The sequence below is a fragment of the Heloderma suspectum genome, chromosome 1 (genome assembly GCF_057233095.1).
Source record: "Heloderma suspectum isolate Gila_16-S chromosome 1, 16-S_ref, whole genome shotgun sequence".
NCBI classification, from domain to species: domain Eukaryota; kingdom Metazoa; phylum Chordata; class Lepidosauria; order Squamata; family Helodermatidae; genus Heloderma; species Heloderma suspectum.
In genome coordinates, this window is record NC_139458.1 from 360,259,132 (window position 1) to 360,280,596 (window position 21,465).

At 42.9% G+C, this 21,465-nt stretch overlaps 1 protein-coding gene across 18 annotated transcripts in view; it reads left to right on the forward strand.

Annotated features, from left to right (window-relative positions):
* The window catches only part of AFDN (afadin, adherens junction formation factor), a 151,366-nt gene that overhangs the window by 73,264 nt on the left and 56,637 nt on the right, over positions 1–21,465 (forward strand). For 11 of the 18 annotated variants that reach the window (XM_084828010.1, XM_084828013.1, XM_084828015.1 and 8 more), the window contains exons 9-13: positions 9–53; positions 6,256–6,350; positions 8,479–8,738; positions 9,944–10,013; positions 16,392–16,507. In XM_084828010.1, the coding sequence (XP_084684136.1) occupies positions 9–53; positions 6,256–6,350; positions 8,479–8,738; positions 9,944–10,013; positions 16,392–16,507 (586 nt within the window). The remainder of the gene's footprint in view (positions 1–8; positions 54–6,255; positions 6,351–8,478; positions 8,739–9,943; positions 10,014–16,391; positions 16,508–21,465) is intronic. The other 7 variants (XM_084828018.1, XM_084828019.1, XM_084828020.1 and 4 more) reach the window with 1 other exon arrangement.

Consider the following 21,465-nt stretch of genomic DNA (forward strand, 5'->3'; position numbering starts at 1 on the left):
AACCCCAGGGAGAAGGAATCACTTTGCCTACTACAACTATCACACTTATGAAGGTAATGCTATTACTTATACTGTTCTTTTTCACTAAAATCTGTGTTGGCAAAAAGGGCTTTTGTCCATTATGAAAATGGAGATCTTGCATTTTTCTTGTTTTATTGGTGAACAGGAGCAAAAACCAGATAATATGACTTTGGGGAGATTAGTGTAAACTTTCTGTCTTTCTAATCTATTGCTTCAGGGTGTGGAAGAGAGGAGTAATTCCAAATTACACATTTTAAAAGTTTTCGGGATGAGTAGTGTGCCCTAAATAATATCATAGCGAGCCTATCTACTACTCATCCGGATTTTAGTACTTTTAGTACTCTGATTTTTATCATACATGGCAAGCTGGGCATTATTGAGAGGATTTGGCATCACAATAATTCAGTTGCTCATGCACATATAGCAGCTTCTGAGTTAACTGGCACTAGTGCTGATAATCTGGGAAGGGACAGCAGGGGCCAGTTCCCTCTTACAAATAGTAGCCTCCCGACAAATAGTTCAGTATTATTGCTGATTCTCTGACCAAGGTTATGTACATGTTGGCTTGGGCCAATAGCTTGAACTTACATGCTTTTAATTTCTAATTGTGATTAGGAAACTCTTTCACAAATTAGCAGAGGACACTCGTTCTTTCCTTCTTTGACTATTTACACTTTAACGAAAGAAGGGCCTGTGTGTGTGTGTGTGTGTGTGTGTGTGTGAGAGAGAGAGAGAGAGAGAGAGAGAGAGAGAGAGAGAAGCATGATGTTACTTTTAGTAGGTACTAAAGAAAAATATTTATGAATCCTTCCAGTTTCTGGTTGATGTCAGTAGTTAATCTTTAAAACACAAATGAAAAAGACAACAATGCAATGATAATGCACTACATTAAATGTGGTGGTAGATATATGGTAGTGTTGCAGCTGCTTGTGAAATACCCGTTTCTGTAACTTGACTGCCAACTGCAGTGTTTACATAAGCTTACTTTGTGTGTGGGGTGGGGGGCTCATGTTTGAGCACTGGCAGAAAATTTTAAATCTTGGGGTTTAGCTCATCCGGTGACGGAACTGCTTCCATCAGTGGAATGGGGAGGGGGGCAATTCCCTCTCCATGCTGCAGCCCTCCCAAAATCTGCTCTGAAGGGTTGGAGACTGCTCCAAAATCTACTCCAGATGTGGACTGAGGCAGAGATAAGATTTGAACTGGGGACTTTCTTATTTTAGCTCAGTCTCTTAGCCATTATGCTATACTAGCTTTCATTAACTTGGGCTTAAGACAAGCCCTAGAGGTCCAAAATTTAGTTACTAGTTTAACTAACCGGTTAGAACAAGCCACAGTTTCCTCTAGCTTGGGTAGAACACACAACTGTGGCTTGTTGTAAAGTGGAAGTTTTCACTCCTACTCCTTTCAGGCAGAGGAGGGGTGTGTGCAAGCCCAAGACTCATTCACAGCCACCTAAAGCAGGCCTGCAAGGTTTGGCCAGTACCTGTTGTCCTGATATTTATCTTTCTCCTAAGGGTGCATATGATGATATTTAAAAAAATGTTAGGAGTTGTATATTCAACAACTGCATGCACATATTTGTTAAACCTGAAAATGTACATCTATAGATATTTTATTGACTGGCCTTGATTTCACATACATGTATTTGAAATATACTAAGCAAAGGTGAAATAAGACTTTTTTAAACGAAGCTAAGGTCCTGATAAATAAATACTGCAGGCTTAATACCCATGTGTGGAGGGATTACTATAGAGCTCCCACCATGGATAGGCACACTTGCAAATATTGCATCAGGCCATTGAGGGGAATGGGAGGGGTTAGGATGTCTCATATTCCCATTCAGCTTCCCCAAGTCCTGCTTAAGAGTCCCTCTGCTTGTAGCCTTGTATATATGGTAGGACTGGATCAAGCCCTTTGTTGTGTGGTAGTCCTTTTGAAATCCTTTCCTAAATTGAATTTAGAACTCTAGTGAAACCAGAGTAGTTCTGAGTCTAGGCAATCTGTTAACTAGGCAAATAATTTTTTTGTTCTTTCAGAAATGTTTACTCAGTGATTGGCTACTTTCTTAAGTTGCGTATTCTGCATTTCAAATGTTTGCTGTAAGTGTATTGTAAAAGCTTCATGTTGACACAGTTTGTAAAGTGTAACAAAAGCCGATATACAATTGAGCTACTGTGGAAAGGCAAGGCAAAGCTAAATGTGTTATCATTTTTGTTGTGGGAAAAGACAAATTGCAATTTCATGTTTCAGTAGAAACATTACCATAACTAATACTTCTTTCTGTAGTTGATCAACTCTGCTTAAGGGATGCTGCTGCTTGCAGAAATTAGAGGAGGCAGTTTTCACTGATTCATCCTTTCCCCTGAAGCCCTCTAGGGCCCCCCCCCCCACCCCCAGGAAACCTTATGGAACAGCAGAAGTTGGGGGAGGCAGTTTTCACTGATTCATCCTTTCCCCTGCAGCTCTCTATGTCCCCCTCCCCCATGGGAAACCCTATGGAACAGCATAGGAGATGAAGCTGGGTCAAGGGGAAAGCAGCCAAAAAAGTCCCGTCCCCCCTTCTACCACTTGGGAGCCTCTGCTGGACTGGAATTCCTTCAAGGAGCCCATCTTCTTGTGGAAAGGCAACTCCGGATCCAAGCCAAAGAGTATAAGCAGGAGCAGTGGCTTAAAAGCCTAGTTCTCAAAGGCTCTGCACAATATATAAATTATTTGTTCTTGGCATACCTGTACTGTATTTGAAGGAAAGCATAGAGATATGCATTGATCCTTCCCTCAAGAGGGAATAATAAAGCCTTGTAAATAAGCCCACAAAAGCTACTAGTCCGCTTTTTACTCATAAGAGGTGTTGGTAGATGCAGTGTTTTGCCCCTTCTCTTTCATCCCCCTTTATGAACAAGAAAAAGGCTAGCAAATACTTTTGCAGGCCTGATTTCTGTGCTGGGTGTGGAGGTGGCAGGCAACCCCCTGTGTTTCTGAACTGTACTCTCTCCCTCCAGCAGCCCACAGTTCTCTCACCTGCATATAATTCTTGTCTCCTGTGATGACCAGGTGAGTGGTTAAATACATGGCTCAAATAATTTTATTTACTTATTTATTTATAAATTAATGAATCCCATTTCAGCCCAGATTTTTAAACACACTTAGGAGCTAGTTTGGCTCTGACTCTGTATTACGCATCACTAGAGAGTTTTGCTCAAGCTACATAATCTGGAGAAAGAAGTGGGAACCCACAACAAAATGTTGTTTGGGGTAATTGAAGAGTTGAATACCCCACACAACCTTCACTTCTGACTTTCCTTTCCCTTCCCCCACCTGTCACTGTTCTGGGTCTCACTCACTGCTGTACCGCCCATTTCATACCCCTCTTCCTTTTTTCTCCTCTGTGTTCTGTTCTTCATCCAGTGACACCCCCCTCTTGTTCCTGCCCATCCTCTCTTGTTTGTTGAGTTTCATCTTCCCCCTCTCCTCTCATTCTCCATCCTGCTTTTGTTGTCCATCCTCTGCCTCCTCTCACATCTTGCTTCTTTCTCCCAACTGCTTGTGTTGTCACCACCTCAGTCTATCCTCATTTGGTTCTCTTTTTTTCTCTCCCCCGTCCCCGCATATCTCTTGTTATCCCTCCTGCTTAAGTCATCCCTCCTCCCACTAGAAGCCTGCACAATGGTCATTGAAAGCCTGCCATGCCCTCTGTGGTCTGAATACCTTGTAATAGTAAGGGAGCAGGTTGAGTCTGGCATGCACTGCACCGATGGAACGATATCCAAAGCCTTTTTGCATTTTCTTTAACTTTTGTATTTGTACATACCTCAGGATTCACATGAGCGTGCATGTACCTCCCTCTTGTTGCTCAGTGGTCCAGTTTCCTGTTTAAGCTACAGTGGTGTTGGAATGCTGGGACTGAGTGTAGCATTAGTATTTATTACATTTTATTTATTTAAAATTATTTTTAGGCCGCCTTTTAGCATAAAAGTAGGAGTGAAGCTCTCTTCAGTCTTGCTCTTATAATGAAAAACCAGATGCATGCACTCTTATTTATTATTTATTTATTATATTTTTAATCTTCCCAACAACCAATGTTCTTTGGGCAGATTACAAACAGTTTATTATTTATTTTTATCTGGCCCTTTCTCCAAGGACCTCAGAATGGTGTATATAAGCTGATCTCCAATAAACTTGCATAGGATCAGGTTCTTTGTGTAAAAAACACAATGTGATGTATTCAAGTGATGGTGTTTCTTTCATCCAGGGTCTAGCTATATGATCCAAATTCTATCATTTGACATTAACTCTTAAGACAACCTGAGCCTTGTTTGCAATCAAAGTCTTATTCTGTTATTAATATAGAGTTTGTCTGAGAAGATCTTTGTGTTCTGTCCCTACAAATGACTGCATAATTCGCGCATATCTTACCCTGTGTATTGAATGCAATGGAACTCAATATTTGGGATTTTTACTTCATTTCAGTTATGTTGAGGCAGCTACTTGTCTGAGTGCTTCAGTAAGGCAGAGGTGTTCTCAGCACTGAGCATGTCATAGTTTCTTAATATTGGATCTCTAAACTTAGTTTAGAGATCCAATTTTTTTTTTTTTTTTGGGCCGCGGTGGCTTAGCAGTTAAGACGCTGAACTGCGGACCGGAAGGTCGGCAGGTCAGCAGTTCGAGACCCGAGTGCCGCGTGACGGAGTGAGCTCCCATCTTCAGTCCCAGCTCCTGCCAACCTAGCAGTTTGAAAGCAAGAAATTGCAAGTAGATAAATAGGTACCGCTTTGGCGGGAAAGGTAACAGCGTTCCGTGCACCTTGGTGTTCAGTCATGCCGGCCACATGACCACGGAAGCGTCTTCGGACAGCGCTGGCTCTTCGGCTTAGAAATGGAGATGAGCACCACACCCTAGAGTTGGACACGACTGGTTGGGGACACCTTTACCTTTAAACTTAGTTTGGTCAGGATTGTTCTGCATGAATTTTACTGTTACTCTGTATGATGTGAATCTTCAAATAACAGTGACATTAAAAAAAATTAATGGGGGATCCAGTGAATGCTCGGTGGGGAAAAAGATTTAGTATATATGGCAGGGGTGGGTAACATGTGGCCTGCAGGCTGCGTGCAGCCCTGCCACCCCGTGGTGCGGCCCCTGCTCCTGAGCCTCCGAAATATTTGGTGGCGGTGGAATTAACATAGCTACTGTTATGTAACCCTAAAACTGCCAAATCTTGCTTGAAAACAAGTGAAATTTGGCTGTTTTAGGTTTCCTTAGCAGTTTGTAGCCACAAAACCACTGTGGGTTTTCTTTTCAGTGCCCTCCAGATATGGCAAAAATGGCTGGAACCTCTGAAGTTTCCCACACTTAATATATAGGGAAATACCTTTTGTCACACATCAGTAGCCACAAAGTACTTCTGATAATCTTTTAGAATAACTGATCCATGAATTATCCTTTTATCAGCATGTACAGTCTGCCCCATAGCAACAGAGTGTATGGGTATGGTGTATGTCAACACAACTCAAACTACTCATATGTGGTTAGTGTCAGATCTGATGACCTATAATTGAGGGGCTTGGGGGTTGTTATAGCCCACATTGTAATGTGAAGAAGCTAGAACTTTAAAAACTATATTTTATCAGAGATCTATATATCAGCAGGTGCTGAAAGATAAAATGGGAAATATGATTTAAGTCATTTTCTTCTTAGCCTTTGAACAATTATACAAACTGAAAGATGTATGGAAAATCATCGGCGTATATGTAATGTTCCTTCTCATATTCTCTCAGATTTCACAGTGCTAATATGTTTTTATGCATACTGTTTTTAAGCTTGCTTAGATTTATGCATAAGGACAGGATATAAATATAGGGTTGGACCCAGACTTTAAGGACTGAGATTGAGCAGAGGCTTCCCACTGGAGGAAGGGATGGGGAGGTGATATTTGCTGATTTTCCCCTGCAGCCTCCAGTGCCAACCCCATGTTTTTCTAGAGGGTCCCCCAACCTTATGAAACAGATTTTCAGGGTGCTGTATGTGGGGGGAGGAACTGGTAAAAATCACCACCTTCCTCTAGCAGTAGCATCCCATAATAAAATACATAACAATCATCTTAAGCTTCATTATAGGTTACTTTGGAATCCCAGAGGTGATATTTTGTAGTATAATATCACAATGTATTTATTCCATAAAAATTAACAAGTTTTAATTACTTTTGCAAATAAAATGGTCTGTTCTTACTTATAGATGGTTCTGATTCCAGAGATAAACCAAAGCTCTATCGTTTGCAGTTAAGTGTGACAGAAGTTGGTACAGAAAAATTTGATGACAACTCCATTCAGGTGAGGAATAGTATCTTGAGTGAAGCAAGTAATTACATAGGAGCTGTATTCAGACATCACAACAACCCATGGTTTGTTGCAATGACAATGTGTCATGATGAACCTTGGGCTTCACAAATTTCCCCACCCCTCTCCCCCTTCCTTCATGTGTGAGGAGAGGAGAGTTAAAAACTCCTGGTCATTATTTAGAACAATTATGGTTTGATACTGTGGTTCTGATATTCTGATAAGTATACTAACTGTGGTTTGCACAAATCAGTTCCCCATATTTAGACAAAACAGGAAACCAGTTTGTTACAAAGAGCTTTAAATTTCTTCGTCTCACATGTGAAACAGAGGGGAATGGGAGAAAAGACCACATGCAGGCCTGAAGCTCATTGCAGCGTGTTCTCTTTGCAACAGATATGATGTCTTAATTGGTCTGTAGCCCTCTGTGTGACTTTGGGAAGAATGATAGACTGCACATGTTAACAACCAGTAATGGTTTTAAACACTACTACAAAGCCCATCCTGTCGCAATCACTTTGCTTTATACTGATTTGAGCATTTTAAATTATTTGTAACCATGAGAACTAGGATTTTTTAAAAAATAGATCTTTGTTTTGGATCTGTGAGAGGAAAAAACAATCTCTGAGTCTATTCAGACCAAACACCAAACTGTGGTTTGGCATTATGAGCATGGCTTATATGCTCCATCCTCCTCTCACTCTAGAGATCTCAAACATTTGGTCACAGTTTGCCATTTCTTCCAAATCCAGAACATTACAGTTTGCACAAACCCAAGCTGGTCTGCAAACCAAGATTTCAAACCACAGTTTGATCTAAGTTTGCAGTCCTGATTTGTTACCATATTACGGTTTGCGTTAAATCGCACTTGGGAGTTTCGAATATCTGTAGGGGAGGAAGGGGCATGAGGATGCACAGAAGACTAAGGCTCATTGTTGTACTGCCTACCCATGGATTGGCATTAAGTTTGTTTGGCCTCGAAATGTAACTAGTTTCAGAGTATTCCAGCTATGATTATTTTGTGGTTTTTATATCACTGCCTTTTAAATTTGTTTTATACCATTCTTTTTGGTGTTCAAAGACTTTCACAGTAGCAGAAACACCCCCTTTTCTATCATCCTCAGAAGCAGCTCACTGCAGTGAAATTGCAAAATCATTTTTTAATGTTTATATAATTCACTACCACAGAATAGTGCGGGAAACAATAGACAGCAATCACTGAGTTAGAAAATTGTCTCCGTTCAGCAGGTTTTCTGGAGATGACTATAACTGCAATCGAAAGCACAGTTACTGTGGAGTAAATCTCATCTAAACTCTGTGTTCCTTCTCAGTAACAAACCTCAGCTTTTCATTTTTCTGTGTAAGATAAAACTACTCATCAAAGCAGATGTTCAAACTTATGAAAATAAACTGTTTTTAACCTGTTAACATTAATTCAATTTCACTGCTGGATCTGAAGTGTTCACATGGTACAAACTGTGATGTATTGAAATGGGGTACATTTTAGTAAAAAGTGCAGCATCCTAGAGTAAGAAAAATACTTGCTCTTATATAGTATTTATGAAAGCTCATGAAAATTATCCAAGTCAGGGTGGCTGGGGCTTGGTAGTAGTTTACACTTCTCTTTTCAGTGTGTGATTACAGTGAATTGTGTTAACACTGATAAGGGGTAATAGTGATTAAAGTGTTAAGAATTTACACATCTACAGATAGGTAGGACAATACCCTCTAGAAGTAGGAGAATAATCCATGTTGCTTGAGCCAGCAGAGATAGTAGACCTGTTTTGATTCTTGACAACAAAACGTAGTGATTACATCAATTTGCAAATATACACTACATATTCACCAGCCAGTCACTGCTCTGATCAGTCTGCTCACATTCACAAATGTGTGGCAGTTTTGGGTGGTTTGCTGATATAAGTTTGACCTCTCACTGAATGAGTTATACAGGCCATGACACATCTGTTTTAATGAAGTTGCTTGTATTGGTTCAGAATTAGTCATGAAATCCAATTTGTATGTTGGCTTAATGGAACCAAGGTATATGTAAATTGCTGTAAGTTTTTTGAAAATGTTGATTTCAGTTCTGCTGTTCCTGAATTTTGGTTATTTGCATTTTCAGTTGTTTGGTCCAGGAATTCAACCTCATCACTGTGACCTCACTAATATGGATGGAGTTGTTACAGTTACTCCAAGAAGTATAGATGCTGAGACTTATGTAGAAGGTCAGCGGATCTCAGAGACTACTATGCTGCAAAGTGGTATGAAGGTTCAGTTTGGGACCTCTCACGTATTTAAATTTGTGGATCCCATTCAAGATCATATTCCTAAAGGACGTCTAGATGCAGGTCACATGGTCAAAAGTTCACGACTCAAAGCTGGGTAAATCACTGTTTTCAAGCAATAATCCTAACTCAGAAAATTATTTAACTTGTTTTTCCTATAAGTGGCAACTGATAATAGTAATGTGATTATCTGCTTACTAATGTTCAATGCACTTGCTCCACCTTGTGAACTCTTCTGGAATTTGCATTTGTTTAAAACTAAATTAAAACTAATTTTAAGGTTCCATCAGTAAAAAGAGCAGAAATCAATATAGTGAAATATACGTGTTAAAGGCAACTTACTGTGCCTAGCTTATATGCGTGTGAGGGTGTGTGTGTGTGTGTACACGCACATGCATATGTATACACACACACACATACCCCCAAAATAAAACATACTAACTTTCTCTAATATATTGATTCCCTGAGAAAGGGAGTTAACAGTGAAATGGCATATTTGCAGATGATACAAAAGTATTCTAAGGAGTTAAATCTAAAGTAGATTAAGAGGAATTTCACCAGGTTCTCATAACATTGTGAGAATGTGCAATGTAATGATGAGGTTCAGCTTATGTAACTAGAAGAAAATGCCATTCTATATTTTCTAGGGTTCTGAATTGGCTATTGCCAATCAAGAAGTATCTTGGATACCATAATGGTATTTCTGTCCTCAAATTGAAAAGTAATGTTACTGATTATTACAGAAGCATGTCTTATAACACTTTTGAGTATCATATCAGCCATCCTAAAAAAAACTGGAAAAGATACAGAGAAAGGCACCAAGAATACTCAGATATTGCATATCTTTTATATGACGGGCATTTAACTGTGTTCTTTCTTCTATGTGTCATGAGATTAGGCATGGCAAAGATCAGAGAGATCCCAGAACTACAAGAGTCTGAAGAGACAAGTATTAAGCAAATTGTTGGGGTGTTTGTTTCAATGTTTCTACACAGCCTTTCCATAAAATGCCCAAGGTGGCTACAATAATTACAACCAATATAAATGTAACAACAGTAATAATATCCAACTGATAAAATCCAGATAAAATAGGCTCAGAAGGAGTTTATTTTTACTGGCCTTTCTATAATGTCATTCTTGGACAAGAAAAAATAATCTGCCTATATTCAGGTGTATAAAGGGTATTGTAGAGTTTTAGCTAATAAAAATGCTTATCACTTGGTCAGAACAGTGCTGTGTTATGTTTTTAACTATTTGCATATTCATAATTACCAAGTTCTTGAATATATGTTGTCTTCTCAGAGCTGTACAAGAAACTACATTTGATTTGGAGGGAGATATCCATAGTGGAACAGGATTACCTACAAGCAAGGTAACAAACTGTCACTAGAGCTAAACATGTGGTGAACAAATACAATTTTATGATTGATATTTTAAATATGTTTTAAATATACAAGATAGTTAGCCAGTAAGCTTTATGGGTAAGAATAGTGGCTTGTATGGGGCTTTATGAGGTGGTAGAGAGATTAACTAGGAAAAAAGGGTTGTGTGCATAACCCAAGGGTGGGCAACTTATGGCCCTCCAGATGATGTTGGACTGCAACTTTCATTATCCCTCACCATTGGCTATGCTGGCTAGGGCTGATGGGAGTTATAGTCCACCAACAACTGGAGGGCTACAAGTTGTGCCCACCCCTGGCATAAGCCTTAGGTCCTGGTTCAGGCATAACAGGTAACTAGTTTCCTTTTATATGCACAAGCCTCAGGCTTGTGTGCACCCACCTTCTCTCTCCTCTGCTGTGTACAAGAGGAGGAGGAGATTGAAAGCTTATGCTTCTGTTGATGTTCATACATAGAACTGTGGGCACTGACCACAAGATTCAGTGTGGACTCTGATTCGATGATTAGAAAAACAGCCTGGTTTGGAGGCCACCCACTTCGACTCTGGTTCAAATCTTGATTTCAAAATCCAGAGCTTTGTGCCTCCTGTTGACTTCAATTGGAAATCAAAAAATGTCTATAACTTTTTTCTGTTTGTCAGGATTGGATGAAATTTGGGGGATAAGCGCATCTTTTTTTGGAACCCCCAGACAATAAAGGCTACTCTTGCACAATGTTCTCTCCCCCAAACCACTGGGATTAGAGAGCTAGAGTTTCTAGTCACAAGACTACATCCCATCCTCCCTGCCCCCCCCCTTCTCCCAACCCTGGTGTTTTCCGTATATGGAGAGCTTGGGGAGACGTGTATTCATTTTTAGAGGCACTCAGTGTTGCTCTGAATCCTGAATCTTCAGGCATGTTAGGACTTGACTGCAGTGTTCTTTGAAGGAGTACCGCTTCAATTTGGTCATCTCACAAATTCAGTTTGGGATCTGACCAAATTCGAAACACACTTCTAGTTAGCGAGAACAAGCCAGGATCAAAACTGGTTTCAAAACCTGCTGTGTTCTCAACCATATTTTAAACAAACCATAGTTACCTGACTTTAGAATCATGGGAAGTTGTGGTTAGCATAAAATCAGGTGCAGAAGCTTTTGATTTGATCTGGTGAATGAAAGAAAGGGGGTGGGGAGTGTGCAAGCCTGAGGCTTGTTTTCATAGTAGGAAATCATCTTTTCCCATGTTGACAGAACTGCATTTACATCTTGGGAAAGTACCATGCTTTTATAAACTGTGGGATGTATACTGTATTGCACTGGTTAAAACAAATTGTCTTGTTTGAATACTTTTTTCTTTTTTTACATCTATAATAATAAAAGAGGATGTGTGTCTGTTTGACCATCAACATCATAGTGCCAAGACTGTTAAACCTATGCACCTGAAACTTGGAATGCATAATAAGGGGAGCCTAGGGTTGTGCACCTCAGGGTTATTTTGTTTTTTAAATGTATTAGAACGAAGTCTCCAATCTGCTGGCAGGGCAGGGGGAGAGGCAGAGCTGATTTTTGCCTCTCTGTCCTCCTTTTATGAAATGATCCTCTAAAAGGCCTCTGAGCCCATCTAGAGACAGTGTGGTGCCAGGGGTTGGGCTGGGGCTGGAGAGGCCATACGATCTTTTGTATCCTGGCCTCTCTCTACCCACCAGAACACCCCTTTTTTCTCCCTCTGAGGGCACATTTGCAACCTCGGGAAGCAGCCATAGCAGTTTTTTCTGCAGCAGCTGCAAGTGGGCAGGAGATTGAAACTTAAAGTCCCTCTCCTGAGGTCATAGCAGTGTTATCCCCCTCAGAAGGGGAACTCCAGATAATCCTGTGTCCCAGGGATCACAGGATTGCTCTTCCCACTCATTTTAATGTGTCCATGTAGTTAAAGCCTGCAGTAACATCATTAGCCACTAGGTTGACTTCCCTAACCAGCACCTAGCTTTCCAGTTGATACAGTTTGAAGCTAGGGGAAATTAGTAGGCCAAGGGACATGTCTGCCCCCTCCCCTGCTGTGAGGCAGCCCCCCCCCGGGAATGGAGTGGGAAGACCTCTTACTCAGGGGGCTGTAGGTGTATACAATGGCATGGGTCATGCCTAGGGTTGCCAGGAGACATAGCTTCACTCGGACAATGGCGGGCACAATATCAATGTAATTGATATTACGTTATGGTTCATAGAACCTCCATCTCTATCACCAGGAAACCACTCCACCTTGGAGCAGGCCTTGAGGGGTTGCACCTGCTGTTGGGCCATAGAGACAGATTTGGGATGCTGCTGGTATACCACCCACCCTACTGCCCAGCATCCTCCCTGACTGAACAGGCAGAGGCAGTCTTGAGTGTGGTGTTGGAGGCACCCAGGACGGTGGTTCTGGGTGACTTCAACTTCCATGCTAAGGCTGTCTCTGGAATTCCAGCTTGGGACTTCATAGCCTCCATGATAACCATGGGGCTGTCTCAGTTTGCCATCAGCCTGATACAGGAAGCATGGCATACCCTTGATCTGGTTTTTGCTCCAAGTTGTGAGATGGGTAGTCTGAAGATTGGGGGGCAGGTGTCCAAGTAACCCCATTGTCATGGTAAGACCATTTCCTGTTGAGATTTGAACTCATGGTGTTACTTCCCTCCTGCAGTGGTGGGGGACCCATTTGGATGATCTGCCCCAAGAGACTGATGGTATCCAATGGATTTCTGAATGCTCTTGGGGATTTTCCAGTGGAGACAGCTGGTGATCCAGCTGAGGTCCTAGCTTCACTGTGGAACAGTGAGATGCGGAGGGCCACTGACTTGATTGCACCTGAGTGCCCTCTCCAGTGCTGTAGAGCCTGCTCCACTCCTTGGTATACTGGGGAGCTGCAGTCAATGAAACAGACTGGATGTCGGCTAGAGCGCAAATGGCGTAAGACTCAAGGTGAAGATGACCTAGCATGCTCTAGAGCACATTATCGTGCCTATTACATGGTGGTGCAGGCAGCAAAGGAGTCTTATTTTGCTGCCTCTATTGCGTCCTTGAGTAACAGTCCAGCAGAATTCTTCAGGGTGGTCTGGAGGTTGTTAACACTCTCCCCAGCAAATGGGGCTCTGGCCCTGTTGAGGACCCGCTGTGACCTTTTTGCATCACACTTTGAGGACAAAATCACTTGTCTGCAGCGAACTTGACACTATTGTTATCACAGTTCCAGTTGAGCTGTCTGATACCACCAACTGCCTGATTTTGTGGGATCAGTTCCAGTTGCTGTGGCCTGCTGATGTGGACAAGGTGCTTGCAGCAATGCGATCAATCACATGTCCTCTCGATCCCTGCCCCTCTTGGCTAATAAAAGCTAGCTGAGGAGGCATGACTGGGTGGGTTCAGGGGGTGATAAACGCTTCCCTGTGGGAAGGGGTGGTCCCTGCTGTCCTTAAGAAGCCCACTCTGGACCCAACGATATTTGAGAACTACCGCCCAGTCACAAATACCCCTTTCTTAGGGATGGTATCTGAGAGGTTGTGGTGAAGCAACTGCAGGCACTCTTAGAGGATACTGATTAACTAGACCCATTCCAGTCTGGGTTTCGATCTGGTTATGGGACTGAATCAGCCTTGGTCGCTCTGATGGATGACCTTTATTGAGAGAGGGACGGGGGAGTGCAACCCTGTTAATTCTGCTCGACCTCTCATTGGCTTTTGATACCATTAACCATGCTATCCTCCTGGATCAACTCTGTAGTATCAGAGGCACTGTGTTCCAAGGGTTCCGGTCCTACCTACGGAGCCAATTTCAGAGAGTAACATTGGGTGACTGTTCCTCGGCCCCTTGGCAATTGAGCTATGGTGTGCCGCAGGGTACCATCTTATCCCCAATGTTGTTTAACATCTATATGAAGCCGCTGGCAGTGGTCATTAAGGGATTTGGAGCTAAATCCATCAGTAAGTATGCTGATGACATGCAGCTCTATCTCCCTGTGACATCTGAATCAGGAGAGGCTGTGCAAATCCTGGATCAGCGGCTAAACTCAGTAATGGGCTGGATGCGATAAACTGAAGCTGAATCCTAGCAAGACAGAAGCCCTGTGGGTGAGTGGTTCCCGAGTCCAGGAGATAGGCTCATTGCCTGTTCTGGATGGGGTTGCACTCCCTCTGAAAGATCAAGTTCGTAGTCTGGGGGTACTCCTAGATCCATCATTGTCGCTGGAGGCCCAAATGGCTGCTGCAGCTCAGAGTGCTTTTTGCCAGCTTTGGCTGGTTCACCAGCTACGACCTCTCCTGGGCAAGGATAGGTTGGCCACAATGGTACAGGCATTAGTAAACTCAAGACTGGATTACTGCAGTGTGCTCTATGTGGGGCTGCCCTTGAGGCTGGTCCAGAAGCTGGAGCTAGTGAAGAATGCAGCAATTTGGCTGTTACCAAGACCTGCCCCTTTTCAGCATGTAACTCCTTTGCTGAGGGAACTGCACTGGCTGCTTATTCGCTACTGGGCCAGGTTAAAGTTATTAGTAGTAGTGTACAAAGCCGTAAACAACTTGGGACCAGAATACCTGAGAGAGCGCCTTCTTCTTTACCAACCTGCCCAGTCACTGAGGTCATCAGAGGGTCTGTCCCTGGTGGTTCCACATGGAGCTATGGCCTGGCTGGAGTCCACCAGGAAAAGAGCCTTCAGCGTGGTGGTCCCCTTCCTGTGGAACTCCCTGCCTTTGGAGGTCAGGCAGGCACCAGCGTTGTGTTGCTTTCGGTGCCTCCTGAAATTGTTATTTCGAGAGGCCTTCCCTGAATGACCAGCCATGGTTTATTAAGTTCAGAATCTGTTCTTTTAAAATGTTTTAATTGTTTTAATTATGGAGTTTTGTTCTTTTATTTTGTTGTTCACTGCTCCGAAATCTTTGATGTGGAGCTGTATATAAATACTGTAAATAATATATAAATAAATAATGGATCATGGGTCAATTCACTAGTTTTCAATATGGTCTTGCACCTACTGAATATTAGTTTCTATTGTCAAAAGATCCACTGGGATAATTGTTGAAAACAAGGGAAAGCAGTGATAGTAAAGGGGGAAAAAATCTACAAATTGGCCGTTAAATAGTATTTTATTTATTTATATTTTATTTATTACATTTCTATATTTAGTTCTCTAAATAGGGGAACAGTTAAAACTGACTTAAAAGTTAGTTATTTCCCCCCCCTACTAAGTGGCTTTTAGATTTCAGGCATCACATTTTTGGATGTTTGCTTGTTTAGTGCCTTAACTAGAATAATCAAGAACAGGGTGGGCAATTTTCAGACTTGTTGGATCTACTGGGCAGTATCCAGTACTGCCCCTGAGCCTCTGCTCAATCTGTTGTGGCTGCAGGACCATTCCCTAGTGCAACAGAAAGCTAGTGCTTCCTAAAGCAATCATGGAAATGAGCAGAAATGCTCATTGTCCGAATGGGCTAGGTCAGCGGAGCTCCCTTCTGTGAAATTGACTGACCTACCCTGGTCCAGAAAGTAGCATTTTGGCTCCTTTCCAGTTGCTTCAGGAACTGCTAGCTTCCTGTTGTGCTAGTGGTGGGTCTCTCTGGATATTGTCCACTTTGTTTTTTTTACTAGAATGCTAAGATTCACCAACCAGAGCCAGTTGCAAAAGATATGCAGTTAGAATGTAAGGAGCACATTCTGAGCTGAGGAATTTATTTCCAGTACCAGAACTGAACTGGGTTCATAGTGCTTTCATATAAAAGTCCACTCCTGGTTACCCAAGCTTTTTCTGTATTTCAGCAGCCTAATTTAGGTGGAAAAATATTTTTCTTGTTGCTATAAACAATTAAGAGTCGGACATCCTTGGCAATTTCCAGCTAATCACCCAGATCTGTAGATCCTGATGTATATTCAACACCTGATCTAGAATGAAGTGCTTATACTTCCAGCCACCTTTTTCAGATTGACCCTCTTCATGTCTTCCATGGAATCCATGCATCTTTTGAAGTAATGTAGGAAGAGCTGTTCCAGGGTGCACCATTGGAACTCACTTCACTCTTTGTGAATTGAGTGAACCTGAAAATGCATCTAACTGTACCCTGTGGTTGCAGTGGAAGTTTGGCAGTAGTAGGCAAACTGTCTCTCAGAAAGAATGTTCATCATTACTAATCTTAATGAGGGAATCCATGATAAGGTTGCAAGGATCCCCAGGGTTCCTTGGAAGATATGTTTTAAACCACTGTTTGAGGACATTATTCAGGTGCAAACAACTTCTCTGTTGCTATATATTTTTGTACACCCTCTTTCTCTCTTGTTTTGTTTTGAGATTCATTGTGAAACAAACATCTGCTATACTTTGTGATAAATTCTTCTCATCTTGTGTGGAACAGAGTACCAACAGATTGGACAGTGATAGAATGTCAGCATCCAGCACAGCTGAACGAGGCATGGTGAAGCCAATGATCAGAATAGAGCAGCAGAAGGATTACCGCAGGCAGGATGGCAGGTACCAAGATACATTCTTTAATTTCTAACACTGAAATGCTGAGACCCATTTTTTGAAAATCAAAACTTTTTTAACCAAAATATTTTGGACAGAATATGATAGGAAAATGTTTTTCCTGCACATGTTTTTTTTTAAAAGAAAACCCTTAACAGGGTTCTGTAACTCTTATTTCCATACATGGTTCATTTAATCTTTTAGTAAGAGGGCATTAAAATATTATATTTGAACAAACTTGAAGACTCCGGAAGTGATAATCTCTAGCAGTTCTCTACATAAGTTATGTAGTACATAACCACTGTTGTTCATGCTTGCCTGATGGAGTGAGTGTCCTCCTGCTTGCATGACTTGTTTGGACCACTCCTGCTTCTGAGTTAGGCATAATTTCTATTCTCCATTTCTCAGTAAACAGCATTTTTTTAGGGCTCTTTTCAGAGCAAGATGCCGTCTTTAAACAGGCAGAAGAGAGAGGTAGGGTTACCCAGTCTGACCCCAGATACAGGTCTAATGTCCTTGGATGATATGTTAGGGTGATGCTTCTTCTATATGAGGGGGTGGAAGGTGTTGGATTATATCCAAAGGTGCCCTTCTGCCAATGGAACAGACACCACAGGTTAATCAAATTCCCCTTCCCCCTGCAGTGTCCTGCATAACCCCCCAGTTCTACTCAGGAGAGTTGGGGGACCCTCTAGAGCAGATTTTGGGTGTGTTCAGGGGGTGTGGTGGAGGACAAGACGGGAAACTCCCATTGTGTGAGCGGAAGTCCGCTTGTATAATATTGGATTTAGCTCATAATTGTGTTGGGAGTGGTGGTGGGGGACCTGCAGGGAAGTAAATATTTTAAAAGCATCAAGTAATCATGAGTAGGAGGAAGTGAATCCATTCTTTTCATGTTTCATCTAAAAATAAGGTATTAGTTTGCCCCAGATCTTAAATTCACGATATATACCTACCTAAGTTACATTAAAACAGAACATATGAAAATATTATTGTTATTCTATATGACTTTTCAGAGGAAGCTGTTTAGCTAAACCTTTAGGACATAGATTAGATTAGGCTTTAAATTGTACTACAAAGGAAATTGTGTTCCAAGTGGCTCGCTCGCGATATACAAGGTAAACAAACAATAACAGTGTGTGTGAAATAGGATGATATAACCCTTTATGCACAAGTGGAGCTTCTCCTTCCTAAAGGGGAAAATCCTGTGCACTTGCAGAACTCCATTTGCTGTAACCAGCAGTACAAACCCGTTAAATGTTTAGTAATGTACTTAGGGTTTTTAATCCACTTAATATTACATGAGAAATTCATTAGTGGTAGCAAAACACAAATCACTATTTCTTCATGGTCGCTGTGCATTCACACATATGGGCTCTGCATCTGCGTGGAGCCTCAATTTGCGAAACTTCTATAGCTGAGAAAAATTGGTGGGAACTCTTCCCCTACCATCCACGGTGCATACTTCAGCGGGTTCCTGCTCAATCTCTCAGTTCTTCATCAACTGCCATTGTGGTAGCACTTGATTGAACAGACTTCTCGTAGCCTTTTGCTGAGGATAAATTTTTCTTTTTTTCTGGATTTCTCTTTCTTCTTTAGTTCTTCTCTCTTTAACAGTTTTTCGTTTTTGGTTAAGTTTTTGTTTGGTCTTTGCGATCCTTTGATCACATGGCGCCTTCGGGCATATGGCCATTAAGGCCCCTTTTCGGAAGTGCATTCGTTGCGGGGAAAAGTGACCTCCCAAGGATGGTCATTCCTTGTGCCTCCTCTGTTTGGTGAAGGTCATATTGTGGAGGCCTGCCACCACTGCATGTCGTTTAGCAAGCAGGCGAGAAAAAACCGTGCTGATAGGCTTAAGGTGATTCTTTGGGAGAAGGCGCTGAAGATGGCTGACGCCGCCCACCCAAGTCAATGGTTTCGGGGTCAGATCAGCCTGCAAGTCGGTCTAAGGGCACAGAGCTCCCTTGAAAAGAGGGTTTGGAGAAGCCAATGATTTCGCCTTCCTAGTCAGCTCCAGCTCTAGCCATGGGCCATTCTCATCCTCCAACCCCAGGCCACTCCTTGGCAGTTTCTCTTGCTAAGAAATTGTTGAAAGGGGCAAGATTTTCTCATTCCTCTGAAGCACGGAAGAAAAAGGGGAAGGAGTCGAAAAAGGTTGCCTCTCCAGCTGGAACGCCTGCCTGGCTGCCAACACCTCCTCCAATGTTACATTTGCCAATTCCAATGGTTCCCGTGCCTTCAGTATCAACCTTGGTACCGCCGCCAATAGCGTCTGTATTGGAGGGGGAAGTTAGAGACTTGACACCGACTCGGGATCAAGAGAATGTCTGGTTGAAATCCATGCGTGCTCACCTCGGTGAGTTCTCCCTGCAATCGGGCTACTCTGCCTATTCTTGCAAGGGTGAAGGAGCACTGGTTTTTACACATCCACAGTAAAGGAAGAGGTCCTGATCTCCCCACTCTGATTGGGAGAGAGGGTCAGATTGGGCTTGCCCTTCGGGTCGTAGCCATGATTAGGATGACTGGAATTGCTGTTGACCTCACCTGTATCCTTATGGACATTGTGTTTATCTGGGTGCTTACCGACATTGCTGAGAAGTTTCCCCATTGGCCTCCCTTTCTTGCCCACTAGTTGCAGAGACCTTTATGCCACCACTGCTTCCTCCACCAGTTGTGAGGGCACCTCCTCCAGTATTGCTGTTGCCTGCTCCATGGTGTTCTTTACTTCCTCTTCAGCAGTCAGCTCCGGAGTCTTTGGATAAGCGGAGACAAGAAGGCTGCAGAGCTCCCTCTCCGCTTCCACAAGCTGAGTCCCCTAAGCCTGATGACTGAGATGCTCAGCGGAGTTCTTCCTGCTCCCCAAGGGAGGATTGCCAATCTGACACAACTTCAGTTTCATCCGTTGAGTTGTCACTTTCAGCACCAATGTCGCTGTGGGCTCTCAGGACCCATCCTCACCTTCGGAGGATATGGGTCATTTTGCTGAACAGGTTTCTAAGATGGCCCAGTCACTCGCCCTCGAGACTCAACAACCTTTGGAGAGAGTTAAGGATCCAGTATTTGACGTTCTCCATACCAATTCAAGTATTCCAGTCGCCATTCCATTTCTTCCGACTTTGTTGCAGACTGTACAACTGTCTTGGAAGGCATCGTATTCCATGACTCCAACCTTCAAAAAGCTGAAGGCCATGTATAGGATCCAGGAGAAGGATGCGAGATTTTTATTCACTCATCCTCCACCCAACTCAGTAATTGCGGAGTTGTCACAGGGCAGATCCCATCAAGTGTGTTCCTCTGCAGTGGACAAGAAGGGCAAGAGACTGGATTTGATCAGCAGGCATATCTACTGCTCTGCTTCCCTTGAACTATGGGTTACAAATTATCCAGCAACTATGGCTCGCTACCAGCTTTTTTTGTGGGAGAAGATTTGTTCCCTATGTAACTACCTTCCCGATGATCAGCGTGTATTGGCACGGGTTTTTCAATCGGAGGCCACGAAGGTGGCGAAGCAGCAAATTAACACTGCCTGTCACCAAGCTGATTGCAATGCCAAAGCCATGGTGGGAGCCATTGCACTTTGAAGACATGCCTGGTTGAGGTTGGCGGGTCTTGCACAGGAGTCACGTTCTCACATTTCAGACCTCCCATTTGATGGTGAGGGTTTATTTAATTCCAGGACCGATGACACCATCGACACTATTCAGAAGACTAAGACCACGGCAAGGAAGATGGGTCTCTCACAGGCTCAACCACCTTTTTGACTACACTGTCAGTCGACTTTCCACCAGTCTCGATTTCATTTGGATTGGCTGGTGCAACAGCAACAGGGCTCCCAACAGAAGTGCTAGTTTGCATCGACATCACTCTTCCAGTCTTCCTGTAGGAGACCGGACTATACAAAGAAACAATGTCTTTGACTGTTCCCTCCTGCTGCTTCTTCTCATGGATCACTCTCCTCACTTTGGTTCCTGTCTTGCAGCCTTTTTTCCAACATGGCAGAGAATAACGACAGGCTCTTGGTTCTTTGCTATTAGTCATCGAAGTTACAGAATCGAGCTTGATGCTCTCCTTCCCTTCTTGGGCATCGCAACTGCATCGTCATCTCAGCTACTCCCAGAGGAGGTAGACAACCTTCTTTCAAAGGGTGCAATCAAACCAGTCCCTCAGATGGAGTTGCACGAGGGCTTCTATTCCCGCTACTTCATGGTGCCCAGAAAGGATAACAGGCTTTGTCCAATTCTGGATCTCAGAGGGGTCAATATGTTCATTCCATCCAGAAAGTTCAGAATGACCACATTGGCTTCGATCATACTCTTGCTGCAGAGAGGAGATTCATTCACGACTATCGATCTGAAGGATGCTTATTTTCATATTGCAGTAGACGAGTTCAGCCACCAGTTTTTTCTATTTACGGTTGATGGTCTTGCATACCAATTAAAAGTCCTGCCTTTTTGACTTGCGATGGCCCCGAGAGTTTTTATGAAATGCATGGCTGTGGTGTGCGCCCATCTCAGACTTCAGGGGGCCCAGATCTATCCTTACATTGATGATTGGCTCTTCATCGCTCAGTCAAAGAGCCACTTGCAGAAAGTTGTTCTACTCACATTGAATCTGTTGAGGGACCTCGGTTTGTGTGTGAACACCGAGAAATCGGTTCTGGTGCCATCCCAAGTTGTCAAGTTCATCAGAGCTTCTATAGAATCTCTGGAGGGGAGGGCTTTCCTTCCTCAAGATTGGGCATGAGTGTTAATGCAGCATCGGATGTTTCAACTTGCCGTACCGTATGGGCTTACACGATACAGAAGCTACTTGAGTTGATGGTGGCTACAACAGCGGTGGTCCCATATGCCCACTTCCGCATGAGGATGTTGTAGAACTGGTTCAGTGGGTCATTCGACCTCGGGCAGGATGCACGAAGGGTTAGGCTACAGCTCCCTTCTGGTATCAATGCTTCCCTTCACTGG